Source organism: Littorina saxatilis, linkage group LG9, assembly GCF_037325665.1.
Source record: "Littorina saxatilis isolate snail1 linkage group LG9, US_GU_Lsax_2.0, whole genome shotgun sequence".
In the NCBI taxonomy this organism is placed as follows: domain Eukaryota; kingdom Metazoa; phylum Mollusca; class Gastropoda; order Littorinimorpha; family Littorinidae; genus Littorina; species Littorina saxatilis.
In genome coordinates, this window is record NC_090253.1 from 13,227,773 (window position 1) to 13,253,994 (window position 26,222).

At 47.2% G+C, this 26,222-nt stretch overlaps 1 protein-coding gene across 1 annotated transcript in view; it reads right to left on the reverse strand.

Moving 5' to 3' along the window:
* The window catches only part of LOC138975314 (transcription elongation factor SPT6-like), a 77,411-nt gene that overhangs the window by 9,678 nt on the left and 41,511 nt on the right, over positions 1–26,222 (reverse strand). Inside the window, exons 19-32 of the mRNA XM_070347969.1 lie at positions 23,353–23,486; positions 16,855–16,972; positions 15,163–15,375; positions 14,399–14,536; positions 12,147–12,314; positions 11,652–11,779; positions 8,561–8,768; positions 6,771–6,918; positions 4,379–4,527; positions 3,595–3,735; positions 2,207–2,313; positions 1,185–1,273; positions 642–757; positions 113–235 (exon numbers count right to left, since the gene is read on the reverse strand). Of these exons, the coding sequence (XP_070204070.1) occupies positions 113–235; positions 642–757; positions 1,185–1,273; positions 2,207–2,313; positions 3,595–3,735; positions 4,379–4,527; positions 6,771–6,918; positions 8,561–8,768; positions 11,652–11,779; positions 12,147–12,314; positions 14,399–14,536; positions 15,163–15,375; positions 16,855–16,972; positions 23,353–23,486 (1,980 nt within the window). The remainder of the gene's footprint in view (positions 1–112; positions 236–641; positions 758–1,184; positions 1,274–2,206; positions 2,314–3,594; positions 3,736–4,378; positions 4,528–6,770; positions 6,919–8,560; positions 8,769–11,651; positions 11,780–12,146; positions 12,315–14,398; positions 14,537–15,162; positions 15,376–16,854; positions 16,973–23,352; positions 23,487–26,222) is intronic.

A 26,222-nucleotide genomic window follows, 5' to 3' on the forward strand; every position in this document is an offset into this window, starting at 1 on the left:
ACAGAGAGGAAAAAGAGAAGAGGGAGAGAAGAGAGAAAGAGAAGTCACTATCCAGCCAGCAAGACAGAAGACACAAACGTTATCTTCATCAGACAAACACCTCCACACTGACCTCTTCCCCGATGAGGAGCGACTTGCCGAGAGAGAAGGCGTTCTCCTTGCCTTCCTCAATCACGTCGATGTGCTGCAGGATTCCCTCCGTCACCTTCCACGTCACGGTCAGGTGGTCTGAACCCTGAAACACACACACACAGGTGTCACACACAGATTTTTGAATGCAACAACATCTCGGTTAATTTTTTTCCATCAAAGAGCAAGGTTAATTTTTGTCCTCCAGAAGATAGACCCCCTGTGTAATCTGTGTTGCTTATAACTCATCGTACATATATTTTTTTCAGAAATGACTAACACAGAGCCTGGCTTCCACAGAAACCAATCATTCTGTTGCGGTGACAAGTCGGCCAAAGCGTTCAACATGCTGGTTCACTGAAATTTGCAGAGAAACAACTCTGCAGAAACAAAAATTGGTAGCTCTTGACTGGTTGAGCATTTTGTTTCCCCTAATTGCAGATTTGAACCACCAAAATACTGTTATACAAACATGCACAGACATTACAGACTGATAGGTGCCAGCAACATACCTTACTGCTGGGTCTGATGACGACATCACCTAAGTCCATATTGGCCATGGCTTTTTCGCACTCCTTGTAACCGATGTTTTTGAAGTTGGGATGAGCAATCACGCGCTTGATGTAAGCTGAAAGGAGTGAGAAGGATATAGGAAAATATTACTTGAAAGCAAAAAACTGTAGCTTCAAAATCTTGTGATCAGTGTTACTGAAGAAGTCACAGCAAAAGCAAAATTGCAAATAAAAGTGAGAAGGATATAGGAAAATATTACTTGAAAGCAAAACACTGTAGCTTCAAAATCTTGTGATCAGTGTTACTGAAGAAGTCACAGCAAAAGCAAACTTGCAAATAAAACTGCCCTCTAACAATTCACATTTTGTTTTCTTCCTGTTTTTATTTTTATTTTTAGTGTGGAAATAATCTCCCTCGCACAACACATTCAGCCAAATCAATTAAAAATCAAGTTAGGTACCTTGTTTGTTCACTGGTAACAACTCAAGGGACGCTTTCTCAGTCTAGCACTCGTAATTCAGACAAAGTGTGCATATACTTACTCTGCCTGGCCTGTTGCTTCATCTTCTCCTCTTCTTTCTCTGTCAGGCTCTTCTCATAATCGTAGTCATAGTACAGATCTTTCTGAGGCCTGAAGCACAAGAACAAGAACATAGTCGTAATCATAGTACAGATCTTTCTGAGGCCTGAAGCACAAGAACAAGAACATTGTCGTAGTCATAGTACTGATCTTTCTGAGGCCTGAAACACAAGAACAAGAACATTGTCATAGTCATAGTACAGATCTTTCTGAGGCCTGAAGCACAAGAACAAGAACATTGTCGTAGTCATATTACAGATCTTTCTGAGGCCTAAAACACATAAATAGCACGGCACATTGCAGCGTCAAGAAATAATGAAATAGTCGCAACAATGATACAAAATTCTATTTGATCAAGTGATTACAGTCAATTCTAAACCAGAATGATGGTCAACATTCCACTATCAAGATTTACAAGTTCAAAACAAAAAGGAGTTATTTCAAGCAAACAAAGTACCTTTTGTTGCTGTTATCCATTGTTTTGAATGTTATGTTATATGAAGAGCCGTCTTGCTATTTTATGTCCAGTGACACTAAACCTGGATTTAAGCCCGGTAGCTCAGTTGATAGAGCACTGGACTTGTGATCGGAAGGTCGCAGGTTCGAATTCGGGCCGGGACGGACACGGGTCAACTTTATGTGCAGACCCAGAGACGGAAGCCATGTCCCACCCCCGTGTCATCACAATGGCACGTAAAAGACCTTGGTCATTCTGCCATAAGTGCAGGTGGCTGAATACACCTAAACACGCAGACACCTGGGTAGCGCGACTCCGTTGCTGCTAGCTTTCCACTGGGAGGAAGCAACCCGAATTTCCCAGCGATGGGACAATAAAGTAATGTAACTATATTACATTCAAAGATATTAATCAAAATCTACACATCAACTTTTTCTTGGTCTGTAGAAATCTGATGTAAACAGTGCTGAAAATGCACAGCTTTTCACAGTTTTCGTATCAGTCACAGCAAGGTAAAATTGACTTACTTCCAGTTGCCCTCCTTGTCAATGAGATCAGAGGACTTGGAGGTGAGCTCCACCTGGAAGCGGTCGATGTCGATCTTGGTGATGCGAGCATGGATGGTCATCCCTTTCTGCAAAGAAAAGGCGCCTTATTAGTGTGCTGTGACTCTTCTTTTCTGTCTTTCAAAAGAGTATTAGGACTACGGTGAAGCTAAAAAAAAAACTGGCAAGAACCCAATTTAGCCCCATGTGAAGTTCACGGTCCCACAGTGTGAATCTCAAACGGTCTTTCTTCTTTCAGTATGCAGGGACTGGCTTGGGTTTTGTCCACTAGAGGTCCATTGACTGACTCAGCCATGAATCTATCAGTCATCTTGCAAACCAATCAGTCAAGAAAAAAAACTTTCCTTCCGCCACGGGACTGAGGAGAAACTTCTGAAAGTTGTTTACAATGTACAAATGAGAGGAAAATTCAATTCATTTCTTCATTTTCTTGTTTATTTTCCAATGATCTTACATGAAGAGGAATAAAAGGTCTGAGGACACAATAACCATATTTATTTCAATTAAGTAAGGGAGGGGAAAAAAAAAGGAAAAAAAAAGACAGCAGACAAAAATAAGACGAGCTGACCGACTCTGCTGCATGGCTATCAGCCAGTTGACGGATTGAGACCCATGTGTGTCGGTCTTTTCCGAATGTAACATGGCAAAAGACCGATGACCGACGCCCCAGCCAATCCCTGAGTATGTGACGTCATTTTCACTGGGTTAATTCGGGACTACTAAGCCTATAACCTCAAGAAGAGATCAAAACAGTGGCATAAATGAAAAGATATTCAAATAATTTGAGAAGAAGTGAGGAGAGATTCATGAGGACAGAGCAATAAAACAGGTAGGAGCCATCACAAAGAGGCAGAACCAGACAAAAAGACAGGTAAATGACTGGAAAAGAAAGTAACAGAAAGACACATACACAGACATACACTGTAAGACACAGTTACACACACACACAGAGTTAGGGACAGAGAAAGACACACTCTCACACACACAAACACAGAGTTAGGGACAGACAAAGACACTCACACACACACACACACAGAGTTAGGGACAGACAAAGACACTCACACACACAAACACAGACAGACAGATAGATAGACAGACAAGTAGACAGACACACACACAGTTAGGGACAGACAAAGACACACACTCACACACACACAAACACAGAGTTAGGGACAGACAAAGACACACACTCACACACACACACACACACAGACAAAGACACTCACACACACAGAGTTAGGGACAGACAAAGACACTCACGCACACAAACACAGACAGACAAACAGACAGACAGACACACACACACACACAGAAGGAGAAGGAAAAAAAGCTGTGCTCAAGCGACTCACCTTGACTCGTTCCTCAGGGTTGCGGACCTGTTTGTCACTGATGTTCTTGCAGTGAAGGAAACCTGACACCCCGTTGTCCAGTCGAAGTTTCACGCCAACAGCCGATCCCGGGCAATTTCCACCATCAAAGTGACTCCACACCTGAACATTGACACACCAACAATGTCACTGGAAAACACATCCACAAAACATCAGTGTCTCTTGCAGTCTTACAAAACATCTGTGTTTTCTGCAGTCAAACAAAACATCAGTATCTCCCAGCGAGAACATAATGAAGTTAAGTAAACCTGATTGTCAGCAGTTAAACAAAACAGCAGTGTTTCTTGCAGTAAAACAAAACAGCAGTGTTTCTTGCAGTAAAACAAAACAGCAGTGTTTCTTGCAGTAAAACAAAACATCAGTGTTTCTTGCAGTAAAACAAAACAGCAGTGTTTCTTGCAGTTAAACAAAACAGCAGTGTTTCTTGCAGTAAAACAAAACATCAGTGTTTCTTGCAGTAAAACAAAACAGCAGTGTTTCTTGCAGTAAAACAAAACATCAGTGTTTCTTGCAGTAAAACAAAACAGCAGTGTTTCTCGCAGTAAAACAAAACAGCAGTGTTTCTTGCACATTTAGAGAATGACCGACTCACCTCTGAGAGCTCTGGAAAGTCGCTCTTCAGACAGAAAGGGCACTGTCACAGCCCTCAGTCCTTAGAACTGCCGATCAGTGAGCCTCTTTCCCACATCCACACACACTACACAAACAGCAAACTGCACGGACATTTAGAGAATGACCGACTCACCTCTGAGAGCTCTGGAAAGTCGTTCTTGAGACAGAAGGGGCACTGCCACAGCCCTGTGTCGTCGTTACGCACGGGGTTTGCCTGGTCGAGTTGCTCCCCCTGGGGACGCTTGTAGGCGATGCCCGACACACGGCACATGACCAGTTTGCCTGCACAGTCAGGCCAACAGGTTAGACTGGAGGATGGGCTCAACTCTACTTCAGTGTATCAATGTTGCCACTGACTGCCTGCATAGTCACGCCAACAGGTTAGACTGGAGGATGGGCTCAACTCTACTTCAGTGTATCAATGTTGCCACTGACTGCCTGCATAGTCACGCCAACAGGTTAGACTGGAGGATGGGCTCAACTCTACTTCAGTGTATCAATGTTGCCACTGACTGCATGCACAGTCACGCCAACAGGTTAGACTGGAGGATGGGCTCAACTCTACTTCAGTGTATCAATGTTGCCAGTGACTGCATGGATGGGCTCAACTCTACTTCAGTGTATCAATGTTGCCACTGACTGCATGCACAGTCACGCCAACAGGTTAGACTGGAGGATGGGCTCAACTCTACTTCAGTGTATCAATGTTGCCACTGACTGCATGCACAGTCACGCCAACAGGTTAGACTGGAGGATGGGCTCAACTCTACTTCAGTGTATCAATGTTGCCACTGACTGCCTGCACAGTCACGCCAACAGGTTAGACTGGAGGATGGGCTCAACTCTACTTCAGTGTATCAATGTTGCCACCGACTGCATGCACAGTCACGCCAACAGGTTAGACTGGAGGATGGGCTCAACTCTACTTCAGTGTATCAATGTTGCCACTGACTGCCTGCACAGTCAGGCCAACGGGTTAGACTGGAGGATGGGCTCAACTCTACTTCAGTGTATCAATGTTGCCACCGACTGCATGCACAGTCACGCCAACAGGTTAGACTGGAGGATGGGCTCAACTCTACTTCAGTGTATCAATGTTGCCACCGACTGCATGCACAGTCACGCCAACAGGTTAGACTGGAGGATGGGCTCAACTCTACTTCAGTGTATCAATGTTGCCACCGACTGCATGCACAGTCACGCCAACAGGTTAGACTGGAGGATGGGCTCAACTCTACTTCAGTGTATCAATGTTGCCACTGACTGCATGCACAGTCACGCCAACAGGTTAGACTGGAGGATGGGCTCAACTCTACTTCAGTGTATCAATGTTGCCACTGACTGCCTGCACAGTCACGCCAACAGGTTAGACTGGAGGATGGGCTCAACTCTACTTCAGTGTATCAATGTTGCCACCGACTGCATGCACAGTCACGCCAACAGGTTAGACTGGAGGATGGGCTCAACTCTACTTCAGTGTATCAATGTTGCCACTGACTGCCTGCACAGTCACGCCAACAGGTTAGACTGGAGGATGGGCTCAACTCTACTTCAGTGTATCAATGTTGCCACCGACTGCATGCACAGTCACGCCAACAGGTTAGACTGGAGGATGGGCTCAACTCTACTTCAGTGTATCAATGTTGCCACCGACTGCCTGCACAGTCACGCCAACAGGTTAGACTGGAGGATGGGCTCAACTCTACTTCAGTGTATCAATGTTGCCACTGACTGCCTGCACAGTCAGGCCAACAGGTTAGACTGGAGGATGGGCTCAACTCTACTTCAGTGTATCAATGTTGCCACTGACTGCCTGCACAGTCACGCCAACAGGTTAGACTGGAGGATGGGCTCAACTCTACTTCAGTGTATCAATGTTGCCACTGACTGCCTGCACAGTCACGCCAACAGGTTAGACTGGAGGATGGGCTCAACTCTACTTCAGTGTATCAATGTTGCCACTGACTGCCTGCACAGTCAGGCCAACGGGTTAGACTGGAGGATGGGCTCAACTCTACTTCAGTGTATCAATGTTGCCACTGACTGCATGCACAGTCACGCCAACAGGTTAGACTGGAGGATGGGCTCAACTCTACTTCAGTGTATCAATGTTGCCAGTGACTGCATGCACAAATATTCCAAGCACACGGATAGACACATAAACATACACAAGCACGCACAGAAACACACACACGCTCATAGACTCTCTCTCTCTGTCTCTCGCCCCCGCCCTCTCTGTCTGTCTGTCTGTCTGTCTCTCTGTTTGTCTCTCTGTCTGTCTGTATGTCTGTTTGTCTGTCTGTCTAACTCTCTCTCTGCCTGTCTCTCTCAGAGGGACAAATTAGAAACCCAACTGCGATGAAATCAGACTTCATGCACGAAAGACAAACTTACAGCTGTCACTTCAGCTAGCAGAAACAACATAGTCATGACTCATGTACTGCTTTGGCCTAAAACTAGAACCTGCTCATTTTACAGCTCCTATAAATAATGAATTATTACATGAAGCATCAAACGGTACGCACCGACATAGAAAGTTTCAGGCGTCTCCTTGGTCAACATGTTGAACCTCTCCTCGTTGGTGGGAGATCGGTAAGGCGTACGCAGATCCTTGTAACGCTGGTTCAGCTCAGCACGGATGTCGTACAGAGTGATGTGCTTGTCACCGTAACCCTGGAAACACGAACATTCTTTCTTTATTTGGTGTTTAACGTCGTTTTCAACCGTTCAAGGTTATATCGCGACGGGGAAAGGGGGGAGATGGGATAGAGCCACTTGTTAATTGTTTCTTGTTCACAAAAGCACTAATCAAAAAATTGCTCCAGGGGCTTGCAACGTAGTACAATATATGACCTTACTGGGAGAATGCAAGTTTCCAGTACAAAGGACTTAATATTTCTTACATACTGCTTGACTAAAATCTTTACAAACATTGACTATATTCTATACAAGAAACACTTAACAAGGGTAAAAAGAGAAACAGAACCGTTAGTCGCCTCTTACGACATGCTGGGGAGCATCGGGTAAATTCTTCCCCCTAACCCGCAGGGGGTACACGAAAATTACACACCAAAGTTTAATCATTGATGTCAACATATGACAAACAAAGGGATTTGGTTGGTTGTTGGTTGTTGGTTGTTGGTTGCTGGTGGTTGGTGGTTGGTTGTTGGTTGTTGGTGGTTGGTGGTTGGTTGTTGGTGGTTGGTTGTTCATGTCCCTTCAACCTATTTGGCTGTTTGGAAGCTAGGCACTCTAAATACATAGGACATGTGAAGCAAGAGTAAGGGATAGTTATGTGGAACCTTCTTCTTCTTCTTCTTTGTTCATAGGCTTAGACTCCCACGTTCACTCATGTTTATAGCACGAGTGGATTTTTACGTGTATGACCGTTTTTACCCCGCCATTCAGGCAGCATACGCCGATTTCGGGGGAGGCATGCTGGGTATTTTCGTGTTTCTATAACCCACCGAACTCTGACATGGTTTACAGGATCTTTTCCGTGCGCACTTGGTCTTGTGCTTGCGTGTACACACAAAGGTGGTTAAGTCACTAGCAGGTCTGCACATAAGTTGACCTGGGAGATCGGAAAAATCTCCACTCTTAACACACCAGGCGGCAGCGACTGGGATTCGAACTCACGACCTCCCGATTAGGAGGCTGATGTCTTACCACCATGCCACTGCGCCTGTCGATATGTGGAACCAATCTCTTAGAACCTGAGAGAATAACAAGCACTCAAATGGAACAGGACCAATACTGAACACTGTCGAAGTGACTCAGCAGCAGTGCAGTGTCATCTTCCGAGGGTAGCCTACCGCAGCGGCCTGACATCCTTCCCTGGAGTGTCAGTAAAATCGACAAGTCTGGCGGCGGAACGAAGTTCAGATGTGGATGTGGCAGGGAATGCTGGGACGGGGCGGTGTGAGAGCATACTGGGAGAAGGAACAAGCAAGAGAAGAGAGGAGGAAGAAAAAGAAGAAGTAAAAAAAAAGCAAAGAAGAAGGTAAAAAAAAAAAGGGGGTATAAAAAAAAATAAAAAATATCCCAAGCACTCAAGTGACTCTTGATATCAAGTGGATGCACTCATATACATTTTGATATAAGGTACTTTTTTTTCTCAATTTCACACACCATGAAAGAAGATGAAGCCTTAAACAATGAAAATGCAGACGAGAAAGGGTGTACGAAACATTACACTCACAAACTTAAACAAAGCGTCACAAAGAGCACAAGTTGCAGCCAAATAGATTATACAGGTAAGAGCTACCCATCATTCAGCCCCACAACTCTACAAACGACCCCAGTCTCCTCATACCTGTCTTTCCAGCTCTTCGGCAAAAGCATCAAGGTCAAGGTCCTTGAGTCGCTCGGGAGATTCCAGGATCTCCTCGAGAGCTCCCGCTGGGTTGGCGTCCTCTGCCGTGTCGTCGTACTCCAGAGCGTCAACGGCCATCTTGCGAGCCCACTCATACGCCTCTGGGTGAACTCGAGAGCCGTCCAAGACGTCCACGTAAGTATCCGTACTGAAAGAAGAGTCCACTTTTGACTTCATGTTAAACAAGAAGGGCAAAGCCCATACGACTCACATGCTTGACCTTGACCTTTACATGACCTTGACCTTCAGGGTCAAGGTCAAATAACTAAACCTAGCAATGACATACACTAAGAACTGCTTTACACATTTTTCCTACCAAAATACATGTGACCTTGACCCAAAGTCAAGGTCATCCAAGGTCATGCAACACAAAGCTGTTAATTCAAGACATAGGAAGTACAATGGTGCTTATTGGCTCTTTCTACCATGAGATATGGTCACTTTTAGTGGTTCACTACCTTATTTTGGTCACATTTCATAAGGCAGACATGAGACCAGCAAATGTTCAAAAAGTAGGAAAGTAAGCCGGGGTCCAGGGGCCGCTTAGGCCCCTGGTGGGGTCCAGGGGCAACGCCCCGGTGGGGGGTTCAGGAGGGCGAAGCCCCCCTGACGGAAAATGAATTTTAGAATTATAAAGGCCATTTTGGGGCCTCTCCTGATAGCAAAAAAATAGATCATGCCTTTTTAAAAAGCTATAAAAACCACAAGAATAATATGTTTTAGCATTTTAAACAAAACATTTTGCTTCACATCCACAGATGCCTGTAATCACATGATAATGACAATGTAGAAAACAAGAGGCGAAGCCTTCAAGGCTCACGTAAGAAATCGACAAACAGTAACACAAACTCAATCACTCCGTCACACATACACACACACACAGTAAGCATAGGTGACACTGTGCAAGAAAGCGAGACACTATAGATCTAGATCTGTCTGTCTGCATGTAGCCTGTAACTTACAGGGACACGACTGCCAACTAGTCTCGGCTCGCTCAAAATGACAATGACCGAGACTTCCTTCGCGTGACGTCTAACCCTCTTACGCCATAATGTGACGTCTTCAAATGTTAAAGTTTCTACCACAGACATACACACGCACAGACAGACAAAGTTACGATCGCATAGGCTACACTTACGTGAGCCAAAAAGCAATCAAGATAACTCATCAAAGCTGCTACAATGTCTGAACAGAGTGCACCTCCTCTCCCCCCCCCCCCACCCCACCCCCCCCCACCCCCCCAAAAAAAGGTAATCTAATCTATAAATCGGTTGTTTTGCCTTGAGTTGAGGTGTTAATTTTCCTTATTCAGGCCTACCAGCAACTGCGGGTCACCGGCTCAGCGCAGACAGGATGGAGGGAAAGAGAGAAAGAGAGAGAGAGAGAGAGAGAGAGAGAGAGAGAGAGAGAGAGAGAGAGAGAGAGACGTGCTTCCAAGAGCCCTCTGTGCTTCTTGCTTTCAATGTGACGAACCAACACCTTTTTTCCACCAAGTCCGTATTTCACCACGCAGTGGCCGTTGTCGCACCACGTGCACACGGCCTGACCGGGAATGGATATTTTGGCGATACTGTCGCCAATGAGCTGGCGCCTTTCTTTCTTGTTGATAGTGACAGTCACTTCTTCTGACAGCCAGTTGGCTTTCCACTTGTTTTTCACACTTTGGTCGTCGATCGTAAGAGCTTCCACAGCCGACAAAACAATATGGAATCCAGACGCCATGATGCTACGGTGTTTGGAGATCGGGAGCCAATCAAAACAACCATCGGTGAATAATTAAGCCTCGGCAATAATCGTCGGAGATCAACAGCCAATCAAACGCGACCCATGATACTGCTATGGGTTCACGCGAGTGCTGGGGTGCGAATGCACTGACTTCAGTCGCAGACAGCTTCAGCTGAACGGTTCATACCACCACCTATGGGTTCACGCGAGTGCTGGGGTGCGAATGCACTGACTTCAGACGCAGACAGCTTCAGCTGAACGGTTCATACCACCACCCCCCTCCCCCTTTTTTTCTCAGCGAATTTGCATCGATCTGAAGAATGGTATGTGAGCTACGGAAAATATCGGAATTCCGATAAAAATCGGACCAGTCCCATGTCTGATAAGGGTCAAAGTGACCTTGACCTTGATCATATGTGACCAAATGTGTCTCATGATGAAAGCATAACATGTGCCCCACATAATTTTTAAGTTTGAAACAGTTATCTTCCATAGTTCAGGGTCAAGGTCACATCAAAATATGTATACAATCCAACTTTAAAGGACCCTTGCGACCTTGACCTTGAAGCAAGGTCAACCAAACTGGTGTCCAAAGATAGGGCTTACATTGCCCTGTATAGCATACATAGCTAAGGTTGCCATTCTCGATAACTTCAGAAAAAAATGCGAAAATGTGAAAAATGGTCGTTTTTAAGACAACAATTACGGACCCTGTGACCTTGAACTTGAAGTGAGGTCAAGTTGCCGCACATGTTTTTTGAGATCTTGTAACCATACACCATCAGGCCACATCAGGTGTTGATAGACTTAATAGTGTCCAAGAAATTTCGTTAAAGTTTTCCGGACGGATGCCGGGACGGACGGACGGACGGACGGACGGACGACTCGGGTGAGTACATAGACTCACTTTTGCTTCGCATGTGAGTCAAAAAGCTTAATGCTAAGTGTAAAGCTCTCAGGGTAAGGTGTATGCGGTATGTTAAGAAGTTCTAGCATCTACGTTGTTGCTCAGAGAAATAGTAATGAAAAGTCTACATCTGTGCTTTTGGAATGATGCTCTCGAATTTTTTAGAAAAACAGACCCACAGATAGATGAATGAATAAACAGACAAAGAGTCAAGCAGACAGAGAAACTGACTGCGAGACAAAGACTAAAAGACAGGCAAGCAGGCAGAAATCCACATGGACTGAGAGGCACAGACAGACAGACAGACAGACAGACAGACAGACAGACAGACAGATGAGCAGCCTGCCTGGCAGCCAGACAGACACACAGCGGGACAGATGGACAGACACTGCTTCCTACCTGTCTCCCAGACTGTTGGTGTCCAGCTTGATGAAGCCAGCACAGTTGATGAACACCTTGGGGCCCATGTGGCACAGCTGAACAAGCTGGGTTCGATTCTCCAAGCGACTGCTGTTCTGCTTCAAGATCTGTTTACCGCAGAATGAAGAACAAAAGCGGTTACTTGAAAGGAACTTTATTTTTGCAGGCTTCAGAAAAGACAACTGAAGACCCACCAAAGAAAAATGATACATTTAAGGATACATGTAATAAGGAATGGTAAGATACAGAAAGTTCTCTAAATTCACCATGATTTCTTCTGTAGTACATGTATTCCATAAACATCTACATCAGGACTAACATTTATCTCAAACCAAAACTCCCATCAAACCTAGTATCAATTGGGCGAAGTCTATTTCACAAAGCTGAATTTTCAGTGAAAAGTTTTTTCAGTCTTCACGAAGTCAATTTCGAGCTAAATCAAGGAAGGGCTTAACACAAACAGCACAATCTTACCTTGAGCAGGTAGGAAGCCTTCCTGGGTCCCAGGCCGCAGACAAACTGGAGGAGGGAGGCGGTGTGGGGGAAGGTGATGCACTGGTTGATGTCCACCCCCACCTCATTCACCCGGTTGACAAACTCCAGGTACAGCGAATTCATCAGCTCCTCTTTCGATACCTGGTCCTGTTAATTAACAGATAGGTCAGAACAACTACTGTTTGGTCGCTGCACCTCAGAATCATCATGACGAAAGTTTACTGAGAGATCAAGCTTTGTGTTTCCTTTTTTTTTACCATCCTGAAAGAGGCAGCTACAAGCTGTTGAAATATTGATAATGAATGTACCAAACCTGGTTACTGTTGTTTTCTATTTTTGTTTAAATGAGAGATATTGCATCGGTTCAGTTCAACACAACAAATAATGATACAATGGTGGTTCAAAAAACGCCTAAGATACAGTTTGGAACTCTATACGAAGATGGTTGGTTGGTTGTTAGGTTTTATTTTCCCTTCAACCTATTTGTCTTTTCCAGACCAAAATCAATTTTGTTTTGTTACTGAGTTTACATGGGTCTCCCAGTTTGAAACTATTAACTCCTTCCCCCGAAATCGGCATATGCTGCCAGAATGGCGGGATCAACATACAGGCAAGCACAAAAATCTGCAAGAAGCAATACAGTGAAGCACCACCCCCCCCCCCCCCCGGTAACACGTCACTTTAGCGCCAGCACTACAGCGCCATACCTTTCAGCGCCACCATTTCAGCGCGGCGTCTTTTCAGCACCGTATTTTTTAGCGCCGTACATTTCAGCACGGGGGCATGTCAGCGCCGTTCACTTTAGCGCCGGGAGACTTCGTGTACACTACATTGGGGGTGCACGTTAAAGATCCCACGATTGACAAAAGGGTCTTTCCTGGCAAAATTGTATAGGCATAGATAAAAATGTCCACCAAATACCCGTGTGACTTGGAATAATAGGCCGTGAAAAGTAGGATATGCGCCGAAATGGCTGCGATCTGCTGGCCGTTGTGAATGCGTGATGTATTGTGTAAAAAAATTCCATCTCACACGGCATAAATAAATCCCTGCGCCTTGAGTATGTGCGCGATATAAATTGCATAAAAAAAATATTAAAAAAATAAAAATCCCTGCGCTTAGAACTGTACCCACGGAATACGCGCGATATAAGCCTCATATTGATTGATTCTTCTTCTTCTTCTTCTTCGTTCATGGGCTTAGACTCCCACGTTCACTCATGTTTTTAGCCCGAGTGGATTTTTACGTGTATGACTGTTTTTACCCCGCCATTTAGGCAGCCATACGCCGCTTTCGGGGGAATTGATTGATTGATTGATTGACTTCAGCGCCGTACATCTCAGCGCCGTGGTGGGGGAAAAGGAGGGAATGTCGGGGAAGGGGATAAAACTATTAGCGTCAGAGAGAGAGAGAGAGAGAGAGAGAGAGAGAGAGAGAGAGAGAGAGAGAGAGAGAGAGAGAGAGAGAGAGAGAGAGAGAGAGAGAGAGAGAGATCACTTCGTGAGTTACAGATCAGGTCTGAATGAGTGGTTTGAGTTATATTCAGATGCACGTGGGCAACCAATCTTCGACTATTTTGAGGACACGTATATTGGCAGACCTCGCCGTCGTGGTCCTCGTCATCCGCCGACGTTCTCCGTTGACATGTGGAACGTGCACGACCGCGTCCTCACTGATGCTGCCAAGTCCAACAACAGCTGTGAAGGGTGGCATCACGCCTTTCAGAACGTGGTCGGGGCGTGCTACCCCAATCTTTGGAGGCTGATAGAGGCCCTCAAGAAAGAACAGGGATTAGTCCAGGCGGACGTCACACGTCTACTGGGAGGCCAGGCTCCAGCGCCCAAAAGGCGCAAGTACAAAGACTTACAGAAACGGATAAAGACGATCGTTAGACAATACAATGACGGAGGTCGGGGGCTGCTTGAAACAATGGAAGGACTCGCCTTTGCTTTCATGTTCTAGTGTTGACGTCTTCAGAGACAAGCTATTCAGTACGGCGCTAACATTTCGCCACGCTGAAAGGTACGGTGCTGAAAAGTCCCAACGCTGAAGTGTACGGTGCTGAAGTATCCTCGCGCTGAAGTGTATGGCGCTGAATTTCTGGTGCTGAAGTGCTGGCGCTGAAGTGACATGGAACCCCCCCCCCCCCCCCTCCCCCCCCTCAATCTGATGCTGCGGCAGGCTCCCACCCAGTAGGTAACTTTCTCGTGCAGCTCAGCCCAGGTACCTACCTGCATGGTGTGGTACTTGAGGCACATGATGTCCTCGTCAGGGTTACACAGCTGAGCAAACTCCACCAGCGGGTCCTGGATGCGACGTGCGACGGACACCGCGTGCCGGAGGGTGGGCGGGTACTCACGGAACTCAGCCTGCAGCAAAACACAGCAACATGAACTGTTATGTTAGACTGATACATGACAAAACCCTGAGTAGGGTGGTATTACTGGTGGGGTAGGCGGAGGCCACCACGGTGCAAGGGAAGCTCTATGGCAGTCTGGACGACCTACAGCGCACGGCAACATTTGCGCGGAGAACTGGCGTTTCCATCTGAATGATCGACAAGAAGAAGAAGAAGACTGGTGGGGTAGAAAAAGGTCATTCAGGTAAAAGTCCATTCACAAGACACTGAAGTGTGCAGCAGAACCCCATTTCAACACCTCCCGTTTTAAGGCGTCCTCCTTTGTAGGACCCTATTTTCATATTTTCTGATTATTACGTCTGCAAATTGACCTCTTTGGTGAGAAATCCTCCCTTTGAAGACCTGATTTTGTCCGATTTTTTTAGGTCTTAAGGCCAACAACAACAAAAAGTCTGTTTACGGTATCCCGACCGACCCTATTTTTTCGCGCGACCCAAGACTTTTTTTTTGGCATTTGGGAAAAAAAAATTTAAAATTTTTTTAAAAATTAAGTCTTTGTTTTTTGGCAAAATAACTTAAAAATATGGTTTTTGGGGAGAAACAAAAAATAAATAAAAAATCCCGACCAGTCCTCACCTGAGACTTAGCGCTGTTCTCGAAGATCATGGCCACCTCGTTGTCCACCAGCTCCACGTTGATTGGTGGAATCTGCTCCTCCTGTTCCAGCTCACTGAGGATGGTTTTCACGTCCTCCACGATCATCATGCCGTCACGAGACTCCGCTGTCACGGCAACCACGTGCGGCTTCTTGCTCAGAATAAAGTCTTTGAGCTTCTGCATGTCTTTTTCCTGAAATGGTGGGAGAAAGTCAGTGGAGGTTTGTCTTTTGAGGTTTGGTTTGTAGAAAAGGTGGTGTGCAGTGTCTGAATTCACAAAGATGGTTCTTCTTTCTTTTCTCCGAGTGTCTCTCGCACTCACACACAGAAATGCAGACACATGCAAACAGTCACTCTTTCTCTCTCATTTTCTCTAAGCCTTACACACACACACACACACACGCACAGAAATATTGTAGAGACATACAGACACAAATACACACATGCACTCACAAACTCCTCCAGGTCTGTCTATAACAACCCCACACAGATTAAAACCTTAAAGTAAACTTCGCTCTGATCCCCCTCCGATTAACTCCTGCCACCTTTTTTATTCCTACAAACTTGCTAAAACCAAAATCAAGACGTTATCAGGCAAGACCCAGGGTGAACATCTACTTACTTTCACCATCTACTTAGGGCGGGGATGTAGCTCAGTCGGTAGCACGCTGGATTTGTATCCAGTTGGCCGCTGTCAGCGTGAGTTCGTCCCCACGTTCGGCGAGAGATTTATTTCTCAGAGTCAACTTTGTGTGCAGACTCTCATCGGTGTACGAACACCCCCGTGTGTACACGCAAACACAAGACCAAGTGCGCACGAAAAAGATCCTGTAATCCATGTCAGAGTTCGGTGGGTTATAGAAACACGAAAATACCCAGCATGCTTCCCCCGAAAGCGGCGTATGGCTGCCTAAATAGCGGGGTAAAAACGGTCATACACGTAAAATTCCACTCGTGCAAAAAAACATGTAGTGTACATGGGAGTTTCAGCCCACGAACGCAGAAGAAGAAGACCATCTACTTACGTTCACCATCTACTTGCTTTTCGTCGTCTACTTATGTTCACCATCTACTTACGTTCACCATCTACTTATGTTCACCATCTACTTATGTTCACCATCTACTTACGTTCACCATCTACTTATGTTCACCATCTACTTACGTTCACCATCTACTTACGTTCACCATCTACTTACGTTCACCATCTACTTACTTTCACCATCTACTTACTTTCGTCATCTACTTACTTTCACCATCTACTTCCGTTCACCATCTACTTACTTTCACCATATACTTACTTTCACCATCTACTTGCTTTCACCGTCTACTTACTTTCACCATCTACTTACGTTCACCATCTACTTGCTTTCGTCATCTACTTACTTTCACCATCTACTTCCGTTCACCATCTACTTACTTTCACCATCTACTTACGTTCACCATCTACTTGCTTTCGTCGTCTACTTACTTTCACCGTCTACTTACTTTCACCATCTACTTACGTTCACCATCTACTTACGTTCACCATCTACTTACTTTCACCATCTACTTACTTTCGTCATCTACTTACTTTCACCATCTACTTCCGTTCACCATCTACTTACTTTCACCATCTACTTACGTTCACCATCTACTTGCTTTCGTCGTCTACTTACTTTCACCGTCTACTTACTTTCCAGTCCCTCTCTTGCTGCCTGAAGGAGTTTTTCCTGTAGGTGAAGTACGCCAGACGCACAAAATCCGACACCACCCCATCGCCGTCAATCAGGGCACCGAAGGCAGAGTTGTCTCTGGAAACACAAAGGTGCTAGCTTTACATCATGTCTCAGAAAACAGCACATTTTTCATAACTGGAAATGTATGTAACAGCAATTTCCTTGGTCAAAAAACAAGAAAGACGTAGTGGTTGTAATATGTATAATAATCAAAAATTTTTAATTAAATTTTGATTTAATATAATATACTTACCCAATTCTTATGAATGCATTGACTTTAGTCCCACATGCTAGATGTCGAAAAAACCTCTCAAATTACCTGCCCTTAGTAGGGTGGTAACCAAGCTAAAAGCGACGCCATAGCCGTTGCTATGGCCTGACCTTGCTCGGTTACCCATAACACCCTGCGCACCACGTGAGCGCCCGCATCCGTAATAATCATTCGAGACTATTAATCAAACAAACACCCCAAGGACATAATCCAGCGGGGATGGATGGGAGGGTATTAACTATAAGAATTGGGTAAGTATATTATATTAAATCAAAATTTAATTAAAAATTTTCGATTTAATCACATATTCTTACTCCAATTCTTATGAATGCAGATTCCTCCTAAAGGTGGAGGGAACCTACTTATGTCCTTGTAAGAACCTGCCCTGCAGCAACTAAAACCAGCAAAGAACTGGAGCCATCTAGCCGCGTGCAGGAGATATCCCGAAGATAGAAACCGATGAACACATCATCTGATCTCCAGTAAGCCGTTTGCAAAGCTTCGCATAGGCGACCAGAACGCAACACGGCAATAAAAGAAGCACAAAATCTGTACCCGAGCTGTTGGCAAACCTCGCATAGGCGAGAGGAACACCACCAGCCAGAGAAGAACACCAGACTCTGGACTCCCGAACGCCTGAAAAGGAATAGAGGGAGGACTGAACGCCCCCCCCCCCCCCCCCCTGTTCAAAACGCACCACTCATAGGACTGTCCTATGAATGTAGCAGAGCCCCTAGAGAGAGACAAATAAAAGATGTCTCTTTCGCTCCATTGTAAAGAAATGAGAACCTGAGCTAAAGCTCGTGGTTCCAAAAGACAGTAACGTCAAAAAAGGGATTAAAAAAGTCTAACCAGACAGTTAGAAAATCCGAATCTCCCGGAGCGAGAATCCTCCCAAGAGGAGGGAATCAAACACCAGAGGATATTGACCAGGTTTCTGAAACCCCAAAACCTGGCCAAAAACCGTGAACAAACGGAACCAAAAGCCCTAAGGCAACATCCTCTGGCAAACCCCCAAAACGCATGCGCCTCACTGCCCTATAGGGCTGAGGCCCAGAGTAAGTAGAACAAAGTCCCACGCGCTAAACAAGGGGGAGCCTCTAAACCTCGTAAAACAAGGTCCTTTGATCATGCCCACAAGAGCGCCATGAGCAACAGAAGAGAGGCCTATTTGTTTCAAAACAGCTGAGATAGCCGAGACGCCGGAACCTCAAAGAAGAGGCCCAGCTGCCCAAAGCCAAAAACTGAAACAGAGGTGAAAAACCACCTGGCTTGAGAGAGGGGCGCTAAGGAGTTGCACCCCCGCTCTAAATCCCCAATTGGCCAAGGAGGCCAAAAAAGGAGCATACACAGATAAAGTGGAGGAAATATATGCTTCGTGCCCAAAGACCAGAGTCAGAACCCATGATCTAAAACACAAACAGCACGCCTCCAGACCCGTAAGCAGATGGGCCAACCCCTGTGCAAGCCCTGAGAGGACCTGTTGAGCGAGTCGGCCAGATCACAGAGCTGGCCGGGGAGAAATTCCCCTGAGAAAATGATTTAGTGTGAAAACCCAATCAGAATCCCTTATACTCTGTCTGACAGGGAGTGAGAACTTGCTCACCCCAGCTAGTTCACATAAGAAGCAACAGAAGAATTGCCCGAATGCAACAGGACATGCCTGTAAATAGCCAAAAAGGAAAGGCTAGTAGACTAAGAGCTACTGCTCCTAACCTCAGGCAAAAGAGAAGCCCAAGGATTTGCGTCTACATCACAGCCTCAAGACTGCAATTGCCAGTGCAGGCCCCATCTAGACGAAAACGCATCCATAAAGCGGTCTAAGTCCAGGGGGAAACAAAGCTAGGGAAAAAAGTCCCCTGAGCGATCCAAAAGGATTCCAGCCACCTTCCCGCGTGGAGGAACCCACTCTGGAGGAGGACCCTCATGTCCCAGACCTGTGAGGCCGAACCCCCCAAAAAACTTGAGGAAAGACTAGAGGGCCAGCATAGCTATCGATACCGTCCGACCGAAGATCGGGTCTAAAGACCCCGCAGAGGCCTGCTCTCGTGCCAGTCTGGCAGTGAAAAGAGCTTAAAGCCTCCCTATTCTCTCTTGTGTGAAGAATAAACCTTCCAAGAGACAAAGTCGAACAGCATGCCCAGGTAAAAAACCTGGGATAAGGACAGCTCGGAATTTTGCCTGGTTACTGAGAGCACCAGGCAAAAAGCCTGGTTCAACACCAAAAGAAAGTGCAGCTGACAAGCTGATTGACCTTGAAAAAGCTCAACCAGCCCCCGAGATAGTCCAGAGACCAACACCCCCAGAAACCGAGCCCTTTCCTGTGTGCAGAAACGCAGAAGGAAAGCTCATGTGAGAGCACCGAGGAAAATCTCAGCCAAAGCTGAAAGCTCTAGCCCATGCCGACCCACCTCCCGCAGAGAGGGAGGAGACACTGAACCAAAACACCCCTTTGTAACCGGGAGCGCATAAATGCGCTGCCAGAGGTCCAAGAAGGAAGGGAAAGATTTCAGCTATTGAGTAGGTTTTAACAACCCCCGAAAAAGCCTGACCCTTGCTTCCTGCCACAGCATGAAATCAAACCCCTTGTAAAGGAAGGAGATCACACCAAGCAAAAACAATGTGAGCCTAAAACGTCACCGAGAAACTTCTCCGCTCAGTGACGACCCTAGCCCAAGCTGCCAGCAGCCTGGCTAAAGCCTTATCCAAGGCATCCTCCCTAACCCAAAAGAGCGTTCAGGGAGGATAAGATTGCCTATAAGAAAGCACAGAAGAGAGTCTCAACCAAAGCAGAAAACTCCAAACCATGCCATCCTAGCTCCTGCAGAGAGGAGAGGGAGGAGTAACATAATGAAAACTCCATGTTCCCTGTGGTCTGTAAGCGAAGCTAGAAACTAGCCCCTGGCAATAAAAAAGTCCGGATCAGACCCTGAGCCTGAAAAATTCCCTGCTATCTTCTTCCGCACTAAAAGTGAGGACGAAGCAGCCTGAAACCCCGAAGCCAGCAGACCCCTGCGTATGAAGCAGCGGGAAAGGTGTAGGCTGAAGACCACTATCCTAAGGTGCGGATCAAGCCAAAAAGTGTGGCATGTGGTAGGCAATCACCGCAGACTCAGCAAATGAAACTAATTGCAAGAAAGCCTGTGAAAACCCAAAGCCATCCCGGAAGAGGAAGGAAGAGAGACACCGCCAACCTATCCGGGACAAAGTAAACTGCAACAGCAGCCGCTCTATGTATGGGAAGCCTACAACCAGTAGGCAACCCTATACACTCCCCCTCCTCAAACAAGGAGTCCGAACCTAACCACCAGTTGAGTAACCGATAACACCGCCAAGAGTGTGAATGAAAAGCGTGATCAGTCTCTGACTGCCAACCCAAAACCGCCCACCTGAACAAGAGGTGGGGGAAAGAGGGGTTGGTAACTGGCACAGATCTCTGCCGAGAAGGAGAGAGAGTGGAGAAACAAGACAAAGCCGGGCCCGGCGCGTCTTACCCCACCCGCTGTGCTAGAGAAGCATCCCAGTGCTAAGAACCAGATTACCTGGTTTGAACCACAACTCACCCCAAGCTGGGGGGTGGTCCAGAGGGGGTAAGGACTGAGACAGAGAAACGGCCGTAAACGGCCGATCCTCACTCGTCCACCTGCCGAAGTCAAGTAGCCCTATCACTCACCCACCCCTAGGAGGGGGGGGGGGGGGGGGGTGACCTATGCTGGCTAAGGACAATGACCACCGGCCAGGCGATACTATAGCCGAGTCCCCACAGACCATTGTGAATACAAAGAATGGGAGACTGGAGAGAAAGAGTATGTTCTGTCTCCGCCTGTCACAGGTAGACAGCCGGCACAGCCCGTGCAGAGAACAAAACGGAGCAAAGCTCATTGTTCCCTGACCACTGTGCGAGACACCCTGCCGAGAACAAAAGAGAGTCAAGCTCATTGTTCCGCGACCGCTACCCGCGAGAAGCGCAGGCAGCTAACACAGCCACCTGTCCCAAATGGAGCAAATAAGGGGTATGTAACGTAGCCTGGAAAGCCGTACATAGCACCCCCGCTGTGAAGAAAGGCCTGAGCCACGCCATGCCCCAGATGGGGAGGGGGATGGCTCGCCACAGCAGTAAGAGCGACGGAGAGAGACGAACCGAGCAACGGCCGACCCCCCTCCGTCCACCTGCCGTAGTCCTATAGCCCACCGCCCACCCTCCTCGATAGGGGAGGAGAACGATTGTCGGGCCAGGACAATAGAGGCACAGACTGTGAAGACAGTCCAACAGCGCCCACCCCGTCCAACCCAGAGGGAGGGAAAGGGTGGAACGCTACTCCAGCCCCCACCCGATCCTGCCCGGTGGGCGGGAAAGAGTGAGCCACTGATACCCCCCCCCCCACCCTGCCCCAAATGGAGCAGAGAAGGGGTATGTAACGTAGCCTGGAAAGCCGCCACCCGAACGCGCCCAGGGGGCGGGAAAGGGTGGGAAGCTAACACGGCCCCCTGCCCGCAAAGGGCAGAGTGGGACAAGCCCTGGCCGTGACTTACCGTGCCCCCCCACTCCCCCTTCCTCACGGTAAGGGGGCTGCATGACCGACCCAGCAGTGCTGTTTTTAAAGCAAGCCGAGCGGCCAAAGCAGGCGGGGAGCTGGCCCCCTCTCCCAAAGGAGAGAGTGCTCGCGAACAACCCAGTCTACCAGTGGCAGAAAGGCCTGAACCGAACTGGCCGTTTGCACCAGGCGACGGTGCGACGCAGGAGCGCCCCCCCTATCCCCCCCCATTGGCGGGGGGCTGCGTAACACACTGCGAAGTACCGGCGGTAATCAGAGTGGTTAGACGCAGGCAGGGAGCAGGCCCCCCCTCCTAAAAGGAAGGGGTGCTCGAGAACAGCCCAGAGCCACCAGAGGCAAAAAACGGGCTGAACCGAACAGGCCATTTGCACTTGACCACAGTGCGAAGCTGACGAACGGGAGGGCGGGAACCGCCGATCACGCCTGAAACAGCTGAGAATACAGACCAAAACATCGTTAAGTCCCCCCAAAAGGAGGACATTGACTGATTCCTCTTACTGAGAGAAAGGGGAAAGAATAGCCACACGGCCACCCCCCCCCCCCCCCCCCCATCAGTCGCACCGACGACGATCCAACAAAAAGTCTATAAGGAGCCTAAAGGCTGATTAACCCCAACAGGGGAAGCGAGCTGTGAAAGAACTGAACCCGCCCTCGGAGGGATAGGAACATAAAAAGAAGTGCTGTTTGACGGATCTACGACCCGCATAATAGGCAAATCAAAGCTCTTAGGCTACTCTTAGGTATAGTTTTCTAAACCAGGCTAAGAGCCTTGTCACCTTCCAGTCTCGCGCCAAGTTTAGCTTTGTTGTCGGCCATTTTAAGACCGGCGAAAAACAGTCACCCAGAACAAAAAACTTCTGCGTGCGTGTTCAACACAAAGCTATCAACATTTATACCAAACATAAACAGGAAAGATCTCACCAAAAGGTAGACGGACAGGTAGACCCCCAAGAACCGGCTAGTCTCAAGGACGAGCAGGCATGTGAAGGCCAAAAGTGAGAGCGAAATTCGGACACGTCCACCGTGTGTTGTCGAAAGTCGAGAATGATTATTACGGATGCGGGCGCTCACGTGGTGCGCAGGGTGTTATGGGTAACCGAGCAAGGTCAGGCCATAGCAACGGCTATGGCGTCGCTTTTAGCTTGGTTACCACCCTACTAAGGGCAGGTAATTTGAGAGGTTTTTTCGACATCTAGCATGTGGGACTAAAGTCAATGCATTCATAAGAATTGGAGTAAGAATATGTGATTAAATACAGTGGCACCCGCTTCCAAGACCCTGCTTTTTCAGAGTGTCTGTTCATGGCCTCCGTTATTTTTACCCCCATTTTCAGACTTCAAATTTGTAAGACCCGATATCCTCAGATTATTGGAAGTTCCTAAACGAGGGGTTTTGGGGGTAACCACTACAGACAAAATGAAACATTCACGATTTCCAACTATCCAAACTGAAATTTGCATGAACATTTTCAACATTAAAAATCGTAACAAACAACAAAAGATGGCAGCAATCCATCCACAGCATAATGTCTGTGAAAAAATGCAAAAAAGTATGCACTAAATATTCAGCGTCAAATCTCCAATTACACCACTGATAAGCACAAACCGACATTTCTCCAGCAAACTCACTTCTCTGGGGAGTAGGCAATGCCAAGGACACGGACACCACCGCCACTGTCGTCATCATCATAATCATCGTCGAGCTGCTGCTCGGCCTGGTAGGGCGCCACTTTCAGCCAGTTGTACAGTCGGCGGCTGCATGCCTGCAAGCATACAAACCTTTCTATCACCTGTGCTTGGGAAATTCTACTCGTTTTAACCAAGAAGACAACTGATTCTGGGCTTGATGATGGAACTTTCGTTTACGAAAGTAATTCGAAAATTTTTAATTAAATTTTGATTTAATATAATATACTTACCCAATTCTTATGAATGCATTGACTTTAGTCCCACATGCTAGATGTCGAAAAACCTCTCAAATTACCTGCCCTTAGTAGGGTGGTAACCAAGCTAAAAGCGACGCCATAGCCGTTGCTATGGTCTGACCTTGCTCGGTTACCCATAACACCCTGCGCACCACGTGAGCGCCAGCATCCGTAATAATCATTCGAGACTATTAGTCAAACAAACCCCCAAGGACATAATCCAGCGGGGACGGATGGGAGGGTATTAACTATAAGAATTGGGTAAGTATATTATATTAAATCAAAATTTAATTAAAAATTTTCGATTTAATCACATATTCTTACTCCAATTCTTATGAATGCAGATTCCTCCTAAAGGTGGAGGGAACCTACTTATGTCCTTGTAAGAACCTGCCCTGCAGCCACTAAAACCAGCAATGAACTGGAGCCGTCTAGCCGCGTGCAGGAGAAATCCCAAAGATAGAAACCGATGAACACATCATCTGACCTCCAGTAAGCCGTTTGCAAAGCTTCGCCTAGGCGACCAGAACGCAACACGGCAATAAATGTAGCAGAGCCCCTACAGAGAGACAAATAAAAGATGTCTCTTTCGCTCCATTGTAAAGACATAAGAACCTGAGCTAAAGCTCGTGGTTCCAAAAGACAGTAACGTCAAAAAAGGGATTAAAAAAGTCTAACCAGACAGTTAGAAAATCCGAATCTCCCGGAGCGAAAATCCTCCCAAGAGGAGGGAATCAAACACCAGAGGATATTGACCAGGTTTCTGAAACCCCAAAACCTGGCCAAAAACCGTGAACAAACGGCACCAAAAGCCCTAAGGCTACATCCTCTGGCAAACCCCAAAAACGCATGCGCCTCACTGCCCTATGGGGCTGAGGTCCAGAGTAAGTAGAACAAAGTCCCACGCGCTAACCAAGGGGGAGCCTCTAAACCTCATAAAACAAGGTCCTTGATCATGCCCACAAGAGGGCCATGAGCCACAGAAGAGAGGCCTATTTGTTTCAAAACAGCTGAGATAGCCGAGACGCCGGAACCTCAAAGAAGAGGCCCAGCTGCCCAAAGCCAAAAACTGAAACAGAGGTGAAAAACCACCTGGCTTGAGAGAGGGGCGCTAAGGAGTTGCACCCCCGCTCTAAATCCCCAATTGGCCAAAGAGGCCAAACAAGGAGCATACACAGATAAAGTGGAGGAAATATATGCTTCGTGCCCAAAGAACAGAGTAAGAACCCATGATCTAAAACACAAACAGCACGCCTCCAGACCCGTAATCAGATGGGCCAACCCCTGAGCAAGCCCTGAGAGGACCTGCTGAGCGAGTCGGCCCGATCGCAGAGCTGGCCGGGGAGAAATTCCCCTGAGAAAATGATTTAGTGTGAAAACCCAATCAGAATCCCTTATACTCTGTCTGACCGGGAGTGAGAACTTGCTCACCCCAGCTAGTTCACATAAGAAGCAACAGATGAATTGCCCGAATGCAACAGGACATGCCTGTAAATAGCCAAAAAGGAAAGGCTAGTAGACTAAGAGCTACTGCTCCTAACCTCAGGCAAAAGAGAAGCCCAAGGATTCACGTCTACATCACAGCCTCAAGACTGCAATCACCATTGCAGGCCCCATCTAGACGAAAACGCATCCAAAAAGCGGTCTAAGTCCAGGGGGAAACAAAGCTAGGGAAAAAAGTCCCCTGGGCGATCCAAAAGGATTCCAGCCACCTTCCCGCGTGGAGGAACCCACTCTGGAGGAGGACCCTCATGTCCCAGACCTGTGAGGCCGAACCCCCCAAAAAACTTGAGGAAAGACTAGAGGGCCAGCATAGCTATCGATACCGTCCGACCGAAGATCGGGTCTAAAGACCCCGCAGAGGCCTGCTCTCGTGCCAGTCTGGCAGTGAAAAGCGCTAAAAGCCTCCCTATTCTCTCTTGTGTGAAGAATAAACCTTCCAAGAGACAAAGTCGAACAGCATGCCCAGGTAAAAAACCTGGGATAAGGACAGCTCGGAATTTTGCCTGGTTACTGAGAGCACCAGGCAAAAAGCCTGGTTCAACACCAAAAGGAAGTGCAGCTGACAAGCTGATTGACCTTGAAAAAGCTCAACCAGCCCCCGAGATAGTCCAGAGACCAACACCCCCAGAAACCGAGCCCTTTCCTGTGTGCAGAAACGCAGAAGGAAAGCTCATGTGAGAGCACCGAGGAAAATCTCAGCCAAAGCTGAAAGCTCTAGCCCATGCCGACCCACCTCCCGCAGAGAGGGAGGCGACACTGAACCAAAACCCCCCTTTGTAACCGGGAGCGCATAAATGCGCTGCCAGAAGTCCACGAAGGAAGGGAAAGATTCCAGCTATTGAGTAGGTCTTAACAACCCCCGAAAAAGCCTGACCCTTGCTTCCTCCAACCAGCATGAAATCAAACCCCTTGTAAAGGAAGGAGATCACACCAAGCAAAAACAGTGTGGGCCTAAAACGTCACCGAGAAACTTCTCCGCTCAGTGACTACCCTAGCCCAAGCTGCCAGCAGCCTGGCTAAAGCCTTATCCAAGGCATCCTCCCTAACCCAAAAGAGCGTTCAGGGAGGAAA